This window comes from Muscardinus avellanarius, assembly GCF_963383645.1.
Source record: "Muscardinus avellanarius genome assembly, chromosome: 18".
NCBI lineage: Eukaryota > Metazoa > Chordata > Mammalia > Rodentia > Gliridae > Muscardinus > Muscardinus avellanarius.
The window spans coordinates 11,082,756-11,100,024 of NC_137804.1; the positions used below are offsets into that span (position 1 = coordinate 11,082,756).

Genomic DNA, 17,269 nt, shown 5'->3' on the forward strand with positions numbered 1-17,269 from the left:
GAGCAGAGCTCACAGGCAGTACACCCCATCTAATTCCAATTGTCTTGATAACCACGACCAAAAGCAAGGATTAAGTTATTTGTTTCATATTGTCAGTTCAGAAGAAGTAGACCCATTCATTTGGAGAGAGGTGCTTTGTTGAGGCTCTGAATTTAACTATCAGCTCATCCTTTGCTTCTTTATCTAAGGGACACTGGGTAAAATAATGGACTGGTGATCTCAGAAAAGCTAGGAATGATTTTTAAATGTTTTGAGTTATAGGTCATCAAGAAAAGGTTAAGGCATTAAATTCTAACTCAGAGAAAGCATTGTAACGGGGACGTACAATTATATGGTTCTGGCATTTTTCCTTTCTGATAAACTAATTTAACATAGTCTAGAGAAATGTTAACATGTCTGTTAAGTAGCATCAGTGGTCCCAAGCTTGCCTCCGGCAAGTGTTGAATCATAATCAATTCACGGTTGGATTCTTTGACAGGAGCCTCAGCCCACTTTGTGCTGTTGATTAAAAAGGGGGCCGCGTGCTCTCAGGATCAGATGTTCCTATTTGTGCACATGCAAGTAGCTTACTTCAAAATCTGCTGCTGCCTTCAAAGTGCTCTCTTCCTCTGTTGCTGATTATGTAGGCTCTACCCTTTTGCCAGTAACTAAGGTAAGCAGTGACACCAGGTGCTTCTGCTACGGTGTGCATCCCTTCCCCTGCAGAGTGCAAAACAGATCTAGTACTCAGCTTCGCAGCGACCCAGAGGAAATGGAAGAGCTAATATTGGTCCATCAAAAGTAACTGTGGTCGACATTATCAAAATCAACAGTGACAAGACCACTCCAAAGGGTGTAACCAAGATGTAAAATATTCTCTTTCTACAAATCCTTTGAGGTTATGTATTTTTTTCCCCTCTGAATTTCTAATAGCATAGTGCTCAAAAGCTTACGGAGAAGACATTGTTTAAACAGAGCATATATGTGAGTTTCCTAGATGATGGTCCCCTCTTACTGGTACCTGGAAATAAAACCTAGAAGAACTGACATATGTTGAGAATGTGAAAGATACGAATGTACTTAGGAGTATTAATATATCAAGACTCCAATCTTATGCCATACAAGCGAGATCACTAAGGGATTTCTTTTTCTAACCCTGTCTCAATCCTTACTACCCTTGATGGCTCACATTTCTCTACCTTTTGTAAAATTTAAAAACAGCCAAGATAAGCATTTTAAGGAAAGGCACTTCAAATCTTATAAATAATGTCAACAAAAAAGGAAAAAAATATATAAATATATAATGTATATAAATATACAACATATAAGTGTATATAAAATTCTGTGTAGCAGTGTTCAAAAATAACACAATAGCAGAAATACAGAACCAATCTAGGAGTTCTTCAACAGAGGAATGGATAATTGAAAATGTGGTAAATACACATGAGGGAAATTTACTCAGCCATAAAGAAGAATAAAATTATATCATTTGCAGCAAGAATGAATGGGAAAAGAAGAATAGGATGCTAAGTGAGATGAGCCAGTCTCAGAAAGTCAAGGGCCATTTCTTCTTTCTCAGATGTGGGAGCTTGAACAAAAATAGGAAGCAAAAGGGACTTCAGTCAAATAAGGGGAGAAAATATAACAGTGAAAGGGGATTGGTGAGGAAAGGGGGAGGAGGAAAACGAAGAAGGTGGAGGGGAAGAGTTCAGATAAAGTCAGCTCCTCAGAAAGTTTGCCTAGCCTTCTCACTGCTTGCAGGGGGAGGGAGGAGGAGGGCCTGTGAGGTATCTGCAGTGAAATACATCAAGTGCCGTGTGCATGTATGTTTGTTTCACTTTAAATCTCACTATGATGTATAATTATATTGCACCAATAAGAGTATAAAAAGAAAGACTGTCAGGGATAGTATTTAATTGGGGATACTTACGAGCATACATTAATTAGTCAAACTATAGTCCATAGACCAAAGCCAGTTGGCTGCCTGGTTTATAAATAGAGCTTGAATGGAGCCTAACCATGCTCATTCGGTGCATACCTTTTTCTGCTGCAATAGCAAACTTGAGTAGTCGCCAACACTGTTCGTAAAGTGTGTGACACCCCAAGTGTTTACTATCTAGACCTTTACAGAAAATGCTTGCTGGATTATAAGATAAGGCATAGAATTCTGCGCCCTCTTGTCTTCTCCCTGGAGGGAAAACTGGGGTGAATAAAGATAATGTATATGTATCAGAAGAAACTATTTGTTTAAGTTCTCTTTATGACACATTACTTAAACTCTTGAACTGGTCAATACCAATTGTAGTCTCACAGGACAAGTTCTTTTTTGCTAAAAGTCTCTACTTTTGTAATTTAGTGAACGATATAAATCGTTCACCAGCAGAAACATAATAGCTCAGCATGCACATGCCTCTGTGTTGAATTCTTGGACAAATCCCAAGTACAAAGCATAGCTTTGCGGACGGCTGTTATGATATCTGTAACGTGCTGTGTGATGTGACAGTCTTGTAAAAGCCTGTCCCCTTTGTCAGATTCTTTATTCTTTGAGGACAAAGGATGCATTCTCTGCCATCTTGCCCCGGTTCCTTGTAGCACTGTAGGAGGTCTGTAAATATTAGCGGAATGGATAAGTAGAGCAAATTCTCCCTTATTAGAACTTATTGAAAAGAAGAAATTCAATTAATTAGTGCATTTAAAGAAATGCACTTTTGTAATCAAAGTAAGCGCACAGCATTTGAGGAAAGAAACAACTGATTACGTGCGTGGCTTGTGGGAACTCTTATAACTGTGTCAGGTCTTTTACAGTAAATACAATTTAATGGATAATTGTTGCTAATTAGAGCTACTAATGGACCTAATTTTTAATTAAAAGATGGAAATCATTTGTAATTAGCTCATAGTATCCATGAAAACAAATGTTGCCTTGAGTTTGGGAAATGGGTTTGCTCTTTGAAGTAGCTTAAGTGCCGCCTCTACCCTCTCCAACGGTATCGGGTATTTTCAAAAAAGAAATTCTCACCCAAGAAAAGGCACTTCGACCAGAGCTTCAGAGGAACATCACCCAGTTAATGAGGCTTCTAACACAAGACTATGCTACTAACAAGCAAAAACAATGCAAACTAATTGCACACAATTTTAACAGTGAGTTCTGTCGTAATAAGACAGGTATCCTTGTGAGCAAGAAGTCATGGCTAAAAGTCTAACACTGAAGGAATTCATATTTGTCTGACATGATATGACTCATGTGTACATTCCCTGAGAACTGTATTTCAGTGTGAAATTCTACTGATAACATATCCCACTGCAACCTATTTTAGCATATACATAAAAGTGCAGGGAAGAGAATTAATATATATTACAGGAATTCTATAGGTCTTTTCAACATATCTCTTAGCTCTGACTGATTGTATTTTAATTTTTTCACGTACAAGTTCAAATTCTGAACTCTATGCTTTTCAGAAAGGAGGATAGATTTCAATTCTACTTTGGTTCTGTGGGAACGGTAATCTTTTGCTTGATTCTGTGCTGATGCCCTTCAAAGAAATTAAGCTCAAGGCAACTGAGATAAAATTTTGATGACAAATTATCTGTAGTTTTCATATGTGCTTCATAAAATCCAACCATGTATAAAAAATGACATTTTATACTTCATTTACATATTTCCCACTAAAATTTGCTTAATAGAGGAAGAACTTTTAAGAAGTTTTAACTGTTAGGGAAAAGAAATTTAAAAAAAAAAAAACAGGCTCCTGATTTTGCATGAAAATGCAGCGAGCAGTTTTTGCCCCCTGTCTTCTGTCCTTGAAATGAGCCAGAGAAGGTATAACAAAAATAGGCAAGAAGGGGTGATGCGGGTATAATAATTAGGGACTCTCTCTTTTCCTGCACTTCTGTTACCACCTTTTGGACATCACCAGTCTTGTCCGAGCTCTTTCTCCTCAGATGACTATTTTGTTTAAAATATATGCACCACTGAAGTTTAAATAATTACCCTAGACTCTTCCTAAGCATACTATCCCTGAAGTCATGCTCAACTTACTAGTAACAACAACAACAACAAAAATAACAACAGCAACAACAAAACACCCTAATCCCAATATAAAAAACCATCCACGTACACAGTAGCTTCTTGTGTTCATATTTGCTTATCTCCCTTAAGGTCTGTCAAGCCACCTCACATCCATTTTGGCCTCCTGTTCCTATGACCCAGATTTTGCCAAGAAGTTATTCAGAATCCAAAATCCAAGCATTCCACTTCAGAGCACTCTAAGCTCTTCACTGAGAACTCCAGCCTCTATGTTTTCTGCTTTTTTCCTCTCTTCTATCCTCTACTGCCTTCTTTCTTCTTCATAGCCCTCCTTTGACTCACAGCCTGGCACTTGGCTATTTTCTTGCCTGAATCATCCATGCATATTGTCCTTTTTTTCATTCTACTTGGAAAATCCTTAACCCTGGATTAATTCACTTATCTTCTTGGCTACTGATCACTACATCTAAAAGAGCAAACAACATAGATATGTAAAAAAAAAAATTCAGTCTATAGTTTCAAATGCGCCCCTAGTACTGTATCTCAATTTTTTTATGTATTTCTTGTTGGCTTTCTCACTTTTTGGTTTTCTACATATGTTTCCCCTAAGTGTTTTTCATGGCATCTCCAATCACTCTAAAAAGATGGCACTTAATACTTCCCATAAAAATAATGTTCATCATGGGATATCCTTTGACTTTATATTTCTACATATAGGTTTACATATACATACATTAGCCCTTCCTCCTGTCCATCTGTAAGAAGAGATGACTGGTTTCCTTAAGGCTTTGTCCTATTAGCGATTTCTTTTATAGATTACATCCTTTAAACTTCAGAACCGTCTCCTAACTTCTTTTTATTATGACTATATTTCTCATCTTATTTTATAAAAAGGAAATCATTTCTATTCTCAATTTGTTTTTATAACCTCTACTCCTTCAAAACCAAATTTTTTGAGTTTTCTATACTTGCCCCTTTGACTTCCTTAATGACATCCACTGCGATTGTGCCATCAAATTTCTTAGTGAGCTAGATGTGATGATACATGCCTATAATCTCAGCACTTGGGAGGCTAAGACAAGAGGATCACAAGTTCAAAGACAGTCTCCAAAAAATAGTGAAAATTCAGCAACCTAGCAAAATCCTTTTTCAAAATAAAGAAAAAAGGCTTGAGGTATATCCTGGAGGTAGAATGCCCTGTATTCAAGCCCCAGTAGAAAAAAAAATCATAAGTAATTAAGAAAATCCAAAGAGTTTTCTGGACTCATGTTACTGGACAGTACTCTCTTGTCCAGTAAGTATTCTCTTGCTTTTGACTTTTTACACAACATCATATGTTTGCCTTTTATGTCTGTTGTCTTTTCCCATCTTTATGTAAGGCTCTATTTTCCTGTTTATTATTTATTTTCAAGGTTCTGTCTACCTTTCTTGAATCTACACACATTTTCTGGGTGATATGGACTAGTTCCATGATGATAACTCCAATATCCACCTGTAAATAGGTATGTTGTCAGAGTTAGGATACAACATATCTAAACATCTGTGAAACATTTCCACCTGCATGCAACATACACATCTCAAACTCAGCACGGTCAACACTGAAGTCAGCACTTCTCCATGTGAACCTCATCCTCCTTCCTGTGATTCAGACCCTGGCAATTACCTGAGACCATGGAGTTCCTAGCAACTTAAGTGACATCTAATTTCCCTTTTTCTTTCTAGCTTGATATCCGCTTGTTTTCTAATTCCTTTGTATTCTACTTCTTGAATATGCCACAAACTCACCAACTTTCCATTGTGATTTCATGGACTTGAATCCATGCCACCATGGTTACTTCTGGGATACTTGAGTTCATTTCCCTCTTTTCTATTTTTGCTTCTCTCAGGTATACTCTCTACCCCAAAACCCCAGGGGGAATCATATTGCCCCCCAACTCAAAACTTGTTAATGCCTTTCTACAGTTCAAGCTACCATGACTGGTGATGCCACTCTAATTTATTTACTTCTTGGGTTCCTTTTTTCTTCTCCACATTTATCTACATGTTTTCCTACTCTATTTGCCCTATGCTGTTCCCAGGAACCTTCAGACTTGCTTCTTCTTTGACCTATGATTCTCCAATTAGATATATTCATTTTTTAACTAATTCCCATGTGTATATTTGGAGAATTCTTCCACCAGGACTCTTTTTCTGATATATCCTCATATATGTTAGTTGCTCTTTCTCTGTCCTGCTATAATACCTGGTAAACATAAGAATTAGCATATTTTTGGCTGATCACATTTGAGTACTTTTATTGGAGGAAATTTTTAAGCCGGTTGTATATCTTAACCTATGTTTACTAGAACCTTATAAGGATATTATTATTTTCCTAGATAAGTGATCTAAGCTACAGAGAAGTTATTTTCTCAAGTTTCTTCAGCCAATAGCCTCTGGACGCAGGCATCTTATTTATGGGTTTACAGACTCATTCATGGTATTAGCTTGTTCTGAAGTATTTATGGCATGGTGTTGTATCAATCTGTTTAGATCTACTTTCCTGAGTTTGTAAGAAGAAAGTTGGATTTCTAGCACTCAGTGCAATGATTGCCACATAGAATACTTTCAGTAAATACTATTAGGATCAAGAGGACACATGACTCAAAGAAGAAAGAGACCTTGCCCTAAATCAGATTTATACTGACCTAGCTTTGATTTTATGTTAGAGGAATATCTTGCCCCAACAGTATCAAATGACTTGTTTGTATATACCATTCCTACACTGCTTCCTATTTCTAAGAGTTTTCATATTCTGTACTATTTGACTAATATACCTTCCCACTCTTAACCAGTTGGTAAACTCCTGTTCATGCTTCTAAATACGGCTCAGAATTCACTTTATTCCGAGATTTTCAAGTCTGTTTTCTAGATTATTGTTCCTCTCTACTTTGTATATCAACCATCATGAACACCAACATTAAAATACACCATGATTTTTTTTTTACCAGTGACTTTTTCTATTCGTATTTGCATCTCCAGTACTTGTGTGTGTTATCTAGTACCCAGAACTTGTTCACTAAATGGTTTTAATGTTATTGAATAAAATTAATTTGCATTAAGTCTCTTTATATTATCATGCTGATATCTTTTAATTTTTTTGGCACTAGGGATTAAACTCAGAAGCATTCTACTTGTGAGTTACATTCCCAGCCCTATCTTTTATTCTTTATTTTGAAACAGGGTATCACTAAGTCGCAGAGGGCCTCACTAAGTGGCTAAGGCTAGCTGTAAACCTGTAATCCTCCTGTCTTGGACCCCCAAGTACTGGGATTACAAATGTTTGCCACCATGCCCTGCTCCATGATGATATCTCGAGCACCAGTAAATTAAATCAATGTAATTGGCTCCTACATCGGCAACACTTTAGAAAGACAAGTCTATTTCTCTTTAGAGACAGCTCCAAATGTCTGCAAACCATCAATCATATCTTCTAAGGGGAAATAATTATAACATTCCTCAAATGTTATTTTTCATCTAAACACTATATTGGTCCCTTCCTTTGTACTCCACTGCTATGAACGTGGCAAATATATTTTCTATAAATATTTTTTTTATCTGAGCTTTATAACTGTTTAATAGGTTTTTTATTTTTTCCTTAATCACATGCAAAATGACTAGATTTTCTTACGCTATCAAGTTGTTTCTCTACACAAGATCTTTTAGGAGCTACTGTCTGTATGGAATCAGAGAGAAATTTTTGAGCTTAGATTTTTAGCCAAGGCTTTGCTTTCGTTGATATGTATATATCATGCCCTTTGATGAATATCCAACAAGTATTTTTGGCGTTTTGACTTCTTTTCCCATTCTGTTTTGGAAGGTGAAATCAGGAATCAGTTGAAGGAGAGTTTCAGGGTGTGTCTTTGATTATTGCCCATACTGATAAATTATCAAGAGTAGATGCCTTTTATGAAACAGAGAGGCTACATTTTAAACAAATAGAAGCTATACATATCAGAATCTCTTTTTAGGTATCTCATAACCTAAATGAAAAATGAACTTTAAGGTATGAAAGATAATAATCTTTGGGAAATGATATGTGATATTTTTTGCAGTACTGGGGATGGAACCCAAGGGCATTCTTCCCCTGAGCTATCCTCTAGCCCTATATTTTATTATTTTTATTTTGAAACAGGATCTCACTGAGTTGCAAAGGGTCTCACTAAGTAGTAGCTGAGACTGTCCTCAAACTGTGATCCTCCTGTCTCAGCCTCCCAAATGCTAGGATTGCAAGCGTGAGCCATCATGCCTGGCTGAAATGTGATATTTTAATTAATGGTAATTTATAGAGATCTTAAAGAGAAACCAAGGTGACTTCCTAGTTGAGAGCAAACTCACTATTCCTTCAATGGGGACATTATTATGTAAAGTTCCATGATGGATATTTAGCTATGAATATCACTAAACTAGTCCATAAGACATGGAAATAAGATTACCCTTTAGATGTTGAGTGAAACAAGCTGGGTGGCCAAGAGCAGGATGCTCTGTTCTTGAAATCTATTATCCAATCACCAAACTCAACTGCCCCGTGTATTTTTCCAGTCTGTTTCTGCACTTTGTTTCTTGCTAAATGTCCTTCGTGGTTTTGATTTAATGTTCTTGCTATCTAATATGGCAAAGGATCACAGAGTACAAGGCTCCTCAAATTGCCAGTATTTCATTTAGCGTTTAATAAAAAATCAACCAAAGTGAATGACTGTACCCCTTTTTCTCTTTTCAGGAAACCAAAATTCAGAATTAAGGTGAAAGTACCAGATTAGTGCAGTACAGAATAAAAACTAACCTTTTCACACCAATAGAATATGACCTGCCATGAACTGTACACTAAATTTTATGAAACTTAAATATGGCTAATTAAAATTCTCAAGGTTTTAGTGTAGTCTAAAAGCAACCTCTGCCAGTTATTTTGTTGTAGAAATGGAAAATTGGTAGCTTCGCTTCTGATATCGGAAAAATAATTCGGGGAACAAATTGGAAGTTTTGATTCATTCAACAAATAATTATATTGAGTACCTACAATATGTCAGACTCCATGCTGGGTGCTGAGCAAGCAAAATGGGATGATTCCTGATTTCAGAAGAATTCTGGTCTCTAAAGCAGTGCTTCTCAATCTCTTTTTATTAATGTATGCCCTTTTCATTTTTGCTAAATATAAAACCCTTCTCCCCCTTTTCAGAAATTCTGGTGACATTAACTCTTGCTGCAAAATCACTGATACATAGAACATAGGCTCTATCTTCTGTGTATCTTTGATAGATAAAGTAGCTTTGAGCTCTTCCTTTTTACTTCAAAGGCAACGTATTTATTCGCCAGGCATAAAGCTGGATCATGATACTGTATGTACTTTTTCAGAACTGTATATACACATTGCCGAACTTAAATTCAAATCTCCCGTACCCACCCCTATTGAGAATCACTGCTTTAAAGAGTTTTTGGGGAAAACCAAGCAACCTCCATCTCTCCCCCATCCAATCAAGTCTGAAAGGAATTAGAATTTTCCTACCTGACACAACAGCTGGTGGAGTATCATAATCCTGTCTTGGGATTGAATCTTTGAATGAAAAGAGCATGAGAAAGAATGCAATGAAGTACAAAAGAAAATAAAAATAGAATCTTAGCTTTAAAACTTTGGAAAGGTCCATTGAGTATAATGGGGTCACCTATCCCCCCACCTCCATGCAGTCAGAGAATTTTGACTCTACTTTGCAGTCGATACCTCGGTCCCCGTTACCACTACTGTACATGTGGCAAGGACAGCATGACCTGATGGGACAGTAGAGTTTGTCCCAGACATTGTAATCTTCCTCGGTCTGTGTGGTCTCTCCCTTGGGAAATGAATGTGAAATTTTTACCCTCCCTGGCTGACACAAGAGTTTTTATAAGGCAGCTTATCTGGAGAGGACCCAAAGCATGATATGAAGAAAAGTCCTGGAGAACAGAAAGAACTAAAAGTTAAAGGAGATAAATGAAAAATTTGTATATTTTCATTGTCTATGGGGAGATCGTTTAAAAAAAAATCTGTCATTTCTTTTTGGTACTGGGGATGGAAACCAGGGTGTCCCACTGCAAGGCATTGAGTTACACCCCAGCCAGAGGCTAATGCATTTGGAAAACCATGTTTTACTAGTGGCCACTTAGCTCTGATGAGGCCTAGCAGGGGGCGCTGCTTCCTGCTCCAGGTGGAGGATCTATCTGTGCTGCAATTGTGGGAACAAAGATGCACAGACCTATGGAACAGGACGGCATTCTTTCTTCAGCGTTCTACCATTGGAGTTGGCAAATTCTAGAGAGAGCTTTATTCAATTATGTAGTAGGTGTTGAAAAATCGGGGGTCATGGGGGAACCAATACATCAATACATCTTTTTTGTTTGTCTTAAAGATGACAGAAACTTTGGACCCATACAATTCCTTTAGCCAGAGATCTTCAGAAAGAAACTGGGACATAGCCTGTGGTCTTAGCTCCTCTTCTAAAAAAAGGAACATTTTAATCCTGTCCCAATGTTACTTTGGGGAGGGGGATAAATTATGAAAGAGATCATATGAATAGCCAAAACATGGTTAAATAGATGCTCTGGTGTGAACCCTTATTTTATCCATATGATATGTATTCCATTTTAAAAGTTAAACTCCCATTGTTTTTCCACCAACTTAATAACTTTGGGACTATCACAAATTTCTCACTTTCATCTCCTTTCCATAAAAGGAAGTATAATGTTAACCATTTTCAGGAGTAAATGGTAAATGTGGAGACAGAATACAACTTGAACACTGCAAAGCACTTTGACCAACAAAAACAAATCCTGATCAGAACATTCAAATGCAAATAAATCATAGTTATAAGTTATTTTGTTTCTCAAAATAGGTATGCAGACTAATGAATTAATTATGACCCACACATTTAGAAGAGGTAGAATAATTTTTCAAGTGTTTCCAAATGTCTTGTTAATAGTGGTAGTAATTCCCAATTACCTTTTAAAACAACAGCAATCACACATTACACTCCAAAACAAACAAAAAGATAATTTTTGAATTATGTCATTGATAATTTCTCAAAATTATATTTAATAACATTTAAAAGTCAATAATAAAAGCAAATGATATTCATTGTTGAGTAGTTGGAAAATGTAGAGCAAATGAATAAAATACAAATTAACCCTAATTCAAAATAACATTTGTTTTGTGTTTCTTGATATCATTATTGTATCAGTATTTTTCAGTTGATATTACTTTTTACATGCAAGTTTACATCCAAATTTTTTTTATTTAACATGCTACATATCTCTTTTCCTAGTTAAAGTCTTATAATTTCATCCTGCATTACATTCGAGTTTACAGATGCTTTATAATCTGTTTATTTGGTATTATTTATTAGACATTACAAGGAATACTTAGCAAACATTTTTAAGGCAAAAGATTTTTCAGTTATTTTACCTTACTTCTATAGACTGGCTTCTCAAGCCTACAAATATCTGGTCAGCCAATATAAATATTATGAAGTGTTTTAACTGCCCATTTTATTATTTTTGCTACTTACACACATTTAGGTTACTATCATCATACACCATCAGTGTTTGAAAATACTTATTTTCCTAGACCTTCATCAGGAATGTGCATACTGTTAAAATTTATTTGATTGGCTCTGTGTGTTTCTGTAGTCTGTGCACATATACAGGTGTTCACTGGAATTATAGTTTCTGTGTCTTTGATGCCGATATTTTCATATATTTTTAACCATTCTATTTACTTCTTTGTCAACTATCTGTTCATATTCTTCGGCATTTTATGTATTAGAACTTTTCTACTGTGCTTTTAATTTATTTGAACTCACAGTCCATTTTTAAACAGCAAAATGTTAACATTTGCAAACATACACTACACTTTTGCTTAATGTCTACTTATTTGGTATTCGTATTATAAGACTACCCTTCAAAGGTCTTTTATGAAAATAAAACTAAACAAATTTCAAAAGTAACAGTTCCCTTTTTTATCCATGTTTTCTTTCTTGTATTTGACGTTTTGTAATTTGTTGACAGTTTTTCCTGAAAAACCACTTCAGGGAATGTACTCATTCTCATTTGTGATAGTGTTTACTGCTTCAGGAGTCTCTCTAATATCCTGTGTTGCCTCTTATGATTCTTCACCTTATTACTTATATTCATATCTAATCATGGACTAAAAGGACAATCTCTAAGCAAAGTTAATAACATAGATTTCCACCTGTTATCATCATAATTTTAAAGCAATAAAGAATGAGATGACTGAAAATCACTAGAGAACTCTGGTAAAACAATCAAGTGAAATTACAAGATTATTTTCCGTGAGTGGATAGAGCTATTTACACTATGGGAATCCAATGATGTCACAAATCACTAGTGGCTTGGAGAACAAAAACTGGGCTGCAGATAAGGAGCCTCAGAACAAAATCTTTTTATTTCTTTCAATCAATTCTGGTGACATTGTAAGCCACTGGTGACCAGCAACAGAACAAATGAAAAAGAGATAAGAAACATGTAAAACAAGATTGTCATGCAGTTCAGAGGTTCTCATCACACCATAAAGACCCAGGTGGCTTCTGTTAAGGCTTACAATAAAGTGATAAGAAATTATGGATAACGGGGCTTTGGTTGCTTTAAAAAAAAAAACCTGTGACAAAATACACAAACAAATAAATAAACAACAGCAGAAAAAACTAGAAAAAAAAACATTTTCAAGGTCAGCAGAGCAGCCGTGGAGTAAAACAGTTACATGGTTTGTGTTAAGTTCATTTCTTTTAAGGCCTACCTAGGGATTTTGTCGTGCTTAAAAAATATCTACAGAGAATTGAACAGTAAATATTTGAGGAGGCAAATCATAGAGAGAAGTTAATTTAATCAAATGACATGGAATCCATTTCAAATTTGGGGGTTATATGCGATGAAATATATATCTGATTATATGAAGATGAATAAGAGGCTTTGGCTCAGTACAATTCCTCCAACATTTTTCTTAAAAAAAAAAGAATTCTAAACTGGCCCCACCTCTTGCCAGTGTCAGTCCCGAGCTCCATCTACTCTGAATTTTATTTTACTGTGTTGGGCCCCGGGAGCCCATCTGTCGTCCCTGGAGCTAAAGTTCCTTTCTCAGTCTCACCCTTTGCTGCTCCCACCTCATGTTGTAGAATGTCTGTGAGCTCAGATGTCTTAAAGTCTCTGAAGAGTTCCAGGCAGGAGAGAGACACTGTCGCACAGTTTTAGATTACCTGGCCATGTCAACATGGTGGAGAATAAGCTGGAGGAAATACAAACTAGAAGCAGAAAGTGCAGTTAGGAGACTATTGTAATGAATCAAATGAGGCCCAGGGCAGAGACTCTGCACATGTGGAAGAGCCGATGTGTTTGGCACAATCTGTGTCTCTGAGACACAGTTGTTGGGACTTAAAAGGCTAATTGTGTTTGGTGGTGAGAGAGAAGGAAAGAGTCCTAGTGTATGGTTTGGTTACTAGGCAAATGGTCATGGTATTATCTTGAAAGACAACAGGGGGGCAGGAACACAAAGGGTTCCTTTGGAAGGAAGCTAGGGGAAGTTCAGATTAGTTGGGGCCATGCTGACTATGAGTGGTTGGAGGTAAACTTAAGGTGGATACAGTTAGGAAGTCGTTGGATAAATGAGTCTAATATTTTGCGATGAGGTTAGCATTGAAGACTCAGATTAAGGAGTCTTTCGCATGGAAGGCAGGGTGTAAAACCATGAAAGTGGATGAGATTGCTTAAGGAAGTCATGCGGCCTATGAAGTAAGTTAAAGATGAAACCCTGTTTTAGCACCCTAGGCAAGAAAAGAAGAAGGGATAGCTTGAGTGTTTCCTGGAGAATCAGGAAAACTTGGGCAATGGTTACAAACTGGAAGCTTTGGGGACAAAGTCCACTATTCAAATATAAGAAAGTTTCCCATCAAAATCCAAATACTCAACTTATCTTAAAAAACCAGGTGTAACCACAGTGGGTCCATACACCCATATGGCAGTCGCTGCCCTGAATTGAGCAGCGGCTGCCCTCTCTAGAGAAGGTACCCACATAACAGGCTGCCCAAGGCCCCACTTATACTTATTGTTTGCCTAGCACTCCAGCAGAGATATGCCAACTCTTCTAGTGAACTGGATTAGACTCTTACTAGTTATACTCCACTGGAGGTAGAGGAGTAAGGAAAGGTCAATTAATAAGTACCTGCTGGGTGTCAGACACTGGATTAGATATGTGTACATATCATTTCATTCAACACTCACAATATCACTGGGATGTAAATATCATAATTCCAATTTTGTAAAATATGAAGCAGAATTTTAGAGATTAAATAACCTGACTAACCATGCATAGCTAATTTATCCTGAGTAGACCCAGGCTTTGAATTCAAGTCTGATTTCAAAGCCTGCTGGGTTTTCGATGATGCCAGGCCACTTACCCTTCAGTGGAGATGTTGGAAAGATGCAACTGGGTGTAAAAATTCTATTTAAAAAATCAACTTCAACTGCATTATAGCTACTCTAAATGCCAATAAAAATTTAGGTAAAATTAATCTGTGATGGCATATCAAAGTATTAGAGAGGCAGTTTACAAAATACAACTATTCTGGACATTAAACATTCTCAACTATAGTTTGTTGAATGAATCAACAAATTAACACTGTCTTCTCTCTGCTTTATCAGTACCATATTATATTAAACTTTTGTAAAATGTTTGGTTATTTGAGGCATTTAATGTATCTAACGTTTACTAAGTTTCAAATGTGAAGGGAGAAAATAATTGAAAACAGGCAAAAAACTAGATAAAATTTTGTTCTAAAAACCTCATGATAAAACTTTTACTAAGAAAGTGACACCTATATGTCATTATTGAATTATTATTATTAGCTGTTACCAGCTGAGTAGAACTTGTGTTTTTGTTGAAAAATGCTCAAATAAACAATCATGTATTTCTTATTGACTCAATAATCATTAGAGTTCCTAGTCAATTATATATCTTTAGCTTCTTATTTGACCTCGTAAGGGATTACAACCATATAGTCACCTTGGTTCTTGTAGTTTTTACTAGATCACAAACTTAAACTTTAGCAAGTAAGGTGACTTTCATTTTAATTCAAACAGTTAAGACATAGAAAGTGTTTCTATGTTATGCATTGTCATTCCCTTTATTTTTATCAGACTCCAGTTTATCACTCAGTACAGTAAAAGGAGAATTTTTTCAATCATTCACAATTTATAATCATTGAGGTAAAGGAAGGCTGATATGGAAAAAAGTCTCTAATGGGAACATGATAAATTTTAGGCTTCCCAATACACTTGGAAGGGCTGGGGATATAAGTCAGCAGTAGAGCACAAGCCCCTGAGTTAATTCCTAGTATGAAAAAAGATAGCAATGCTATACTTCAGATCTGCTATATGAGTAATGTACAAAGTGACCACAAATAACCCTTACATATTACTAAAGGCAATACAAATATTATCTTAAGATCCTATCCCCCTGGTGAAAATTATCTACACTATAACATTTAGTTAAATGTAGTTTGAGATACGAGTTCTAAAAATCTTGGTCAGAAACCTAAGAACACATTTAATCCAGCTCAACATTCAGAAGATAAACTATCATTAAATACTTTTTTTCTGTGGATGGTGCTGGGGATTGAAACCAGGGCCATTTTTACCTCTGAGTTACACCCTCAGTGTTATCTTTTTTTTTTTTTTTTTCAGAAACAGGGTCTCTCTAAATTCCTGAGAGTCTCGTTACATTGCTGAGGCTGGCTTTGAACCTGTAAACTTTCTGTCTCAGGCTCCTAAGTCCTGATTTTCCAGGGCTAGGCCAACACACCCAGTTCTCATCAATTAGTTTTTGTAGGTTTAGCAACTGGGGCCTTACAGATAGGTGCTTCGTTCATATTAATAAAAATAAAACTGATTATTTTTACTGAAACAACTCTTTCCATGAAGGAGTATGAATTTTCTTCTTATTTAGGGCTTATTACCCAGGACTCCATGAACATTTCAGAAACTTATTATATTCCATAAAGTATATATGAGTCAGCAATATCTATTTGACACTGACATGGGATTCATTGCTGCAAGGTAAAGTTTTCTATATATTGCGAACTTGCATAGTATACATAGATACTTTTTGGTGAAACAGCCCCTTTGTGAGGAGCCAGAAGTAGTGTTCAAGATACATATAGGCTTAAAAATATAAAACTGTTTAGTTGAAGGGGCCTATATATCATGTTCAATATTTCAACAATATAGACAAGGAAAATGAGACCAAAAGATATTATTTTCCCAATGACAGCTAGAAACAAGAGGTCTCAAATCAAGATTTAGACCTAGGATTTCTAACTCCAAATCTAGTGCTATTTCTACAACATTTCAGCTGTCTCCATCAAAAGAAAATGTATTTTTTCTTTCCACATCTTTATAAATTATAAAATTATCTGCATTCATGTTAATGAAAACAATTTGTGATAGATGGCATCTTTTGCATTGTTCTCTACAAGAACAAAGTTCTAGTATTCTGGGTTGTATTAGATGTTTGCCTTCTTTACAAAATGACATAAAGTTCTGCCCATGATTTAAAATGTCTTGCTGATATAGACTCAAGGCTATGATAGACACTTTTTTTCAGTACACTTTTGTTCTCCAAGGACAAACATGACTAGTCAAAAATATGCAACATGCAAGGAAAAATCAAAGACATTAAATTATCTTCTGAGTTTTCAATATCATTTATGTCAGTATACCAAAAGGAAAGATTTTAAGAACCCAATCATGACACATCCTCAATTTTTATTACTTTCAACATTGATAATGAAAATTCATAAAAAAATGTAATAGTCCTTTGTATCAGTCATAGTCAGAGCTGCCTCCTTACTTGTGAAGAACCTGGGGATAATTTATTGGTTGAAATTTTAAGGAATAAGGAAAAGAAGACCAGGCCCAAGTACCATAGTCCCAGGGTCTAAGTTTGCAGATGCAGGCAAAAGGCAAACTTTCCAAAACCAGACATTACACCTTGTAAACTGGGTGATAACAATGGGCAGCAACTGGCATTTATCTGCTATACAGTAGAACCTTTGTCAACGTGAATTCATGCGCCCTGGCACTGAACATGGCTGTGGGACACAGCGCAGTCAGACTGGAACCTGAAAGGTGTGTTAGATGTGGGTAAAAAAACCAGATTCAATGTTCATGCCTATGATGACACACAGATAG

At 36.1% G+C, this 17,269-nt stretch overlaps 1 protein-coding gene across 5 annotated transcripts in view; it reads right to left on the reverse strand.

Moving 5' to 3' along the window:
- The window catches only part of RBMS3 (RNA binding motif single stranded interacting protein 3), a gene marked incomplete at its 3' end in the record, with an annotated part of 718,132 nt that overhangs the window by 37,347 nt on the left and 663,516 nt on the right, over positions 1-17,269 (reverse strand). For 4 of the 5 annotated variants that reach the window (XM_080714872.1, XM_080714869.1, XM_080714871.1 and 1 more), the window contains one exon: positions 9,546-9,593. The exons of the other annotated variant lie outside the window; for it this stretch is intronic. In XM_080714872.1, the coding sequence (XP_080570998.1) occupies positions 9,546-9,593 (48 nt within the window). The remainder of the gene's footprint in view (positions 1-9,545; positions 9,594-17,269) is intronic. 5 annotated transcript variants of the gene reach the window in all.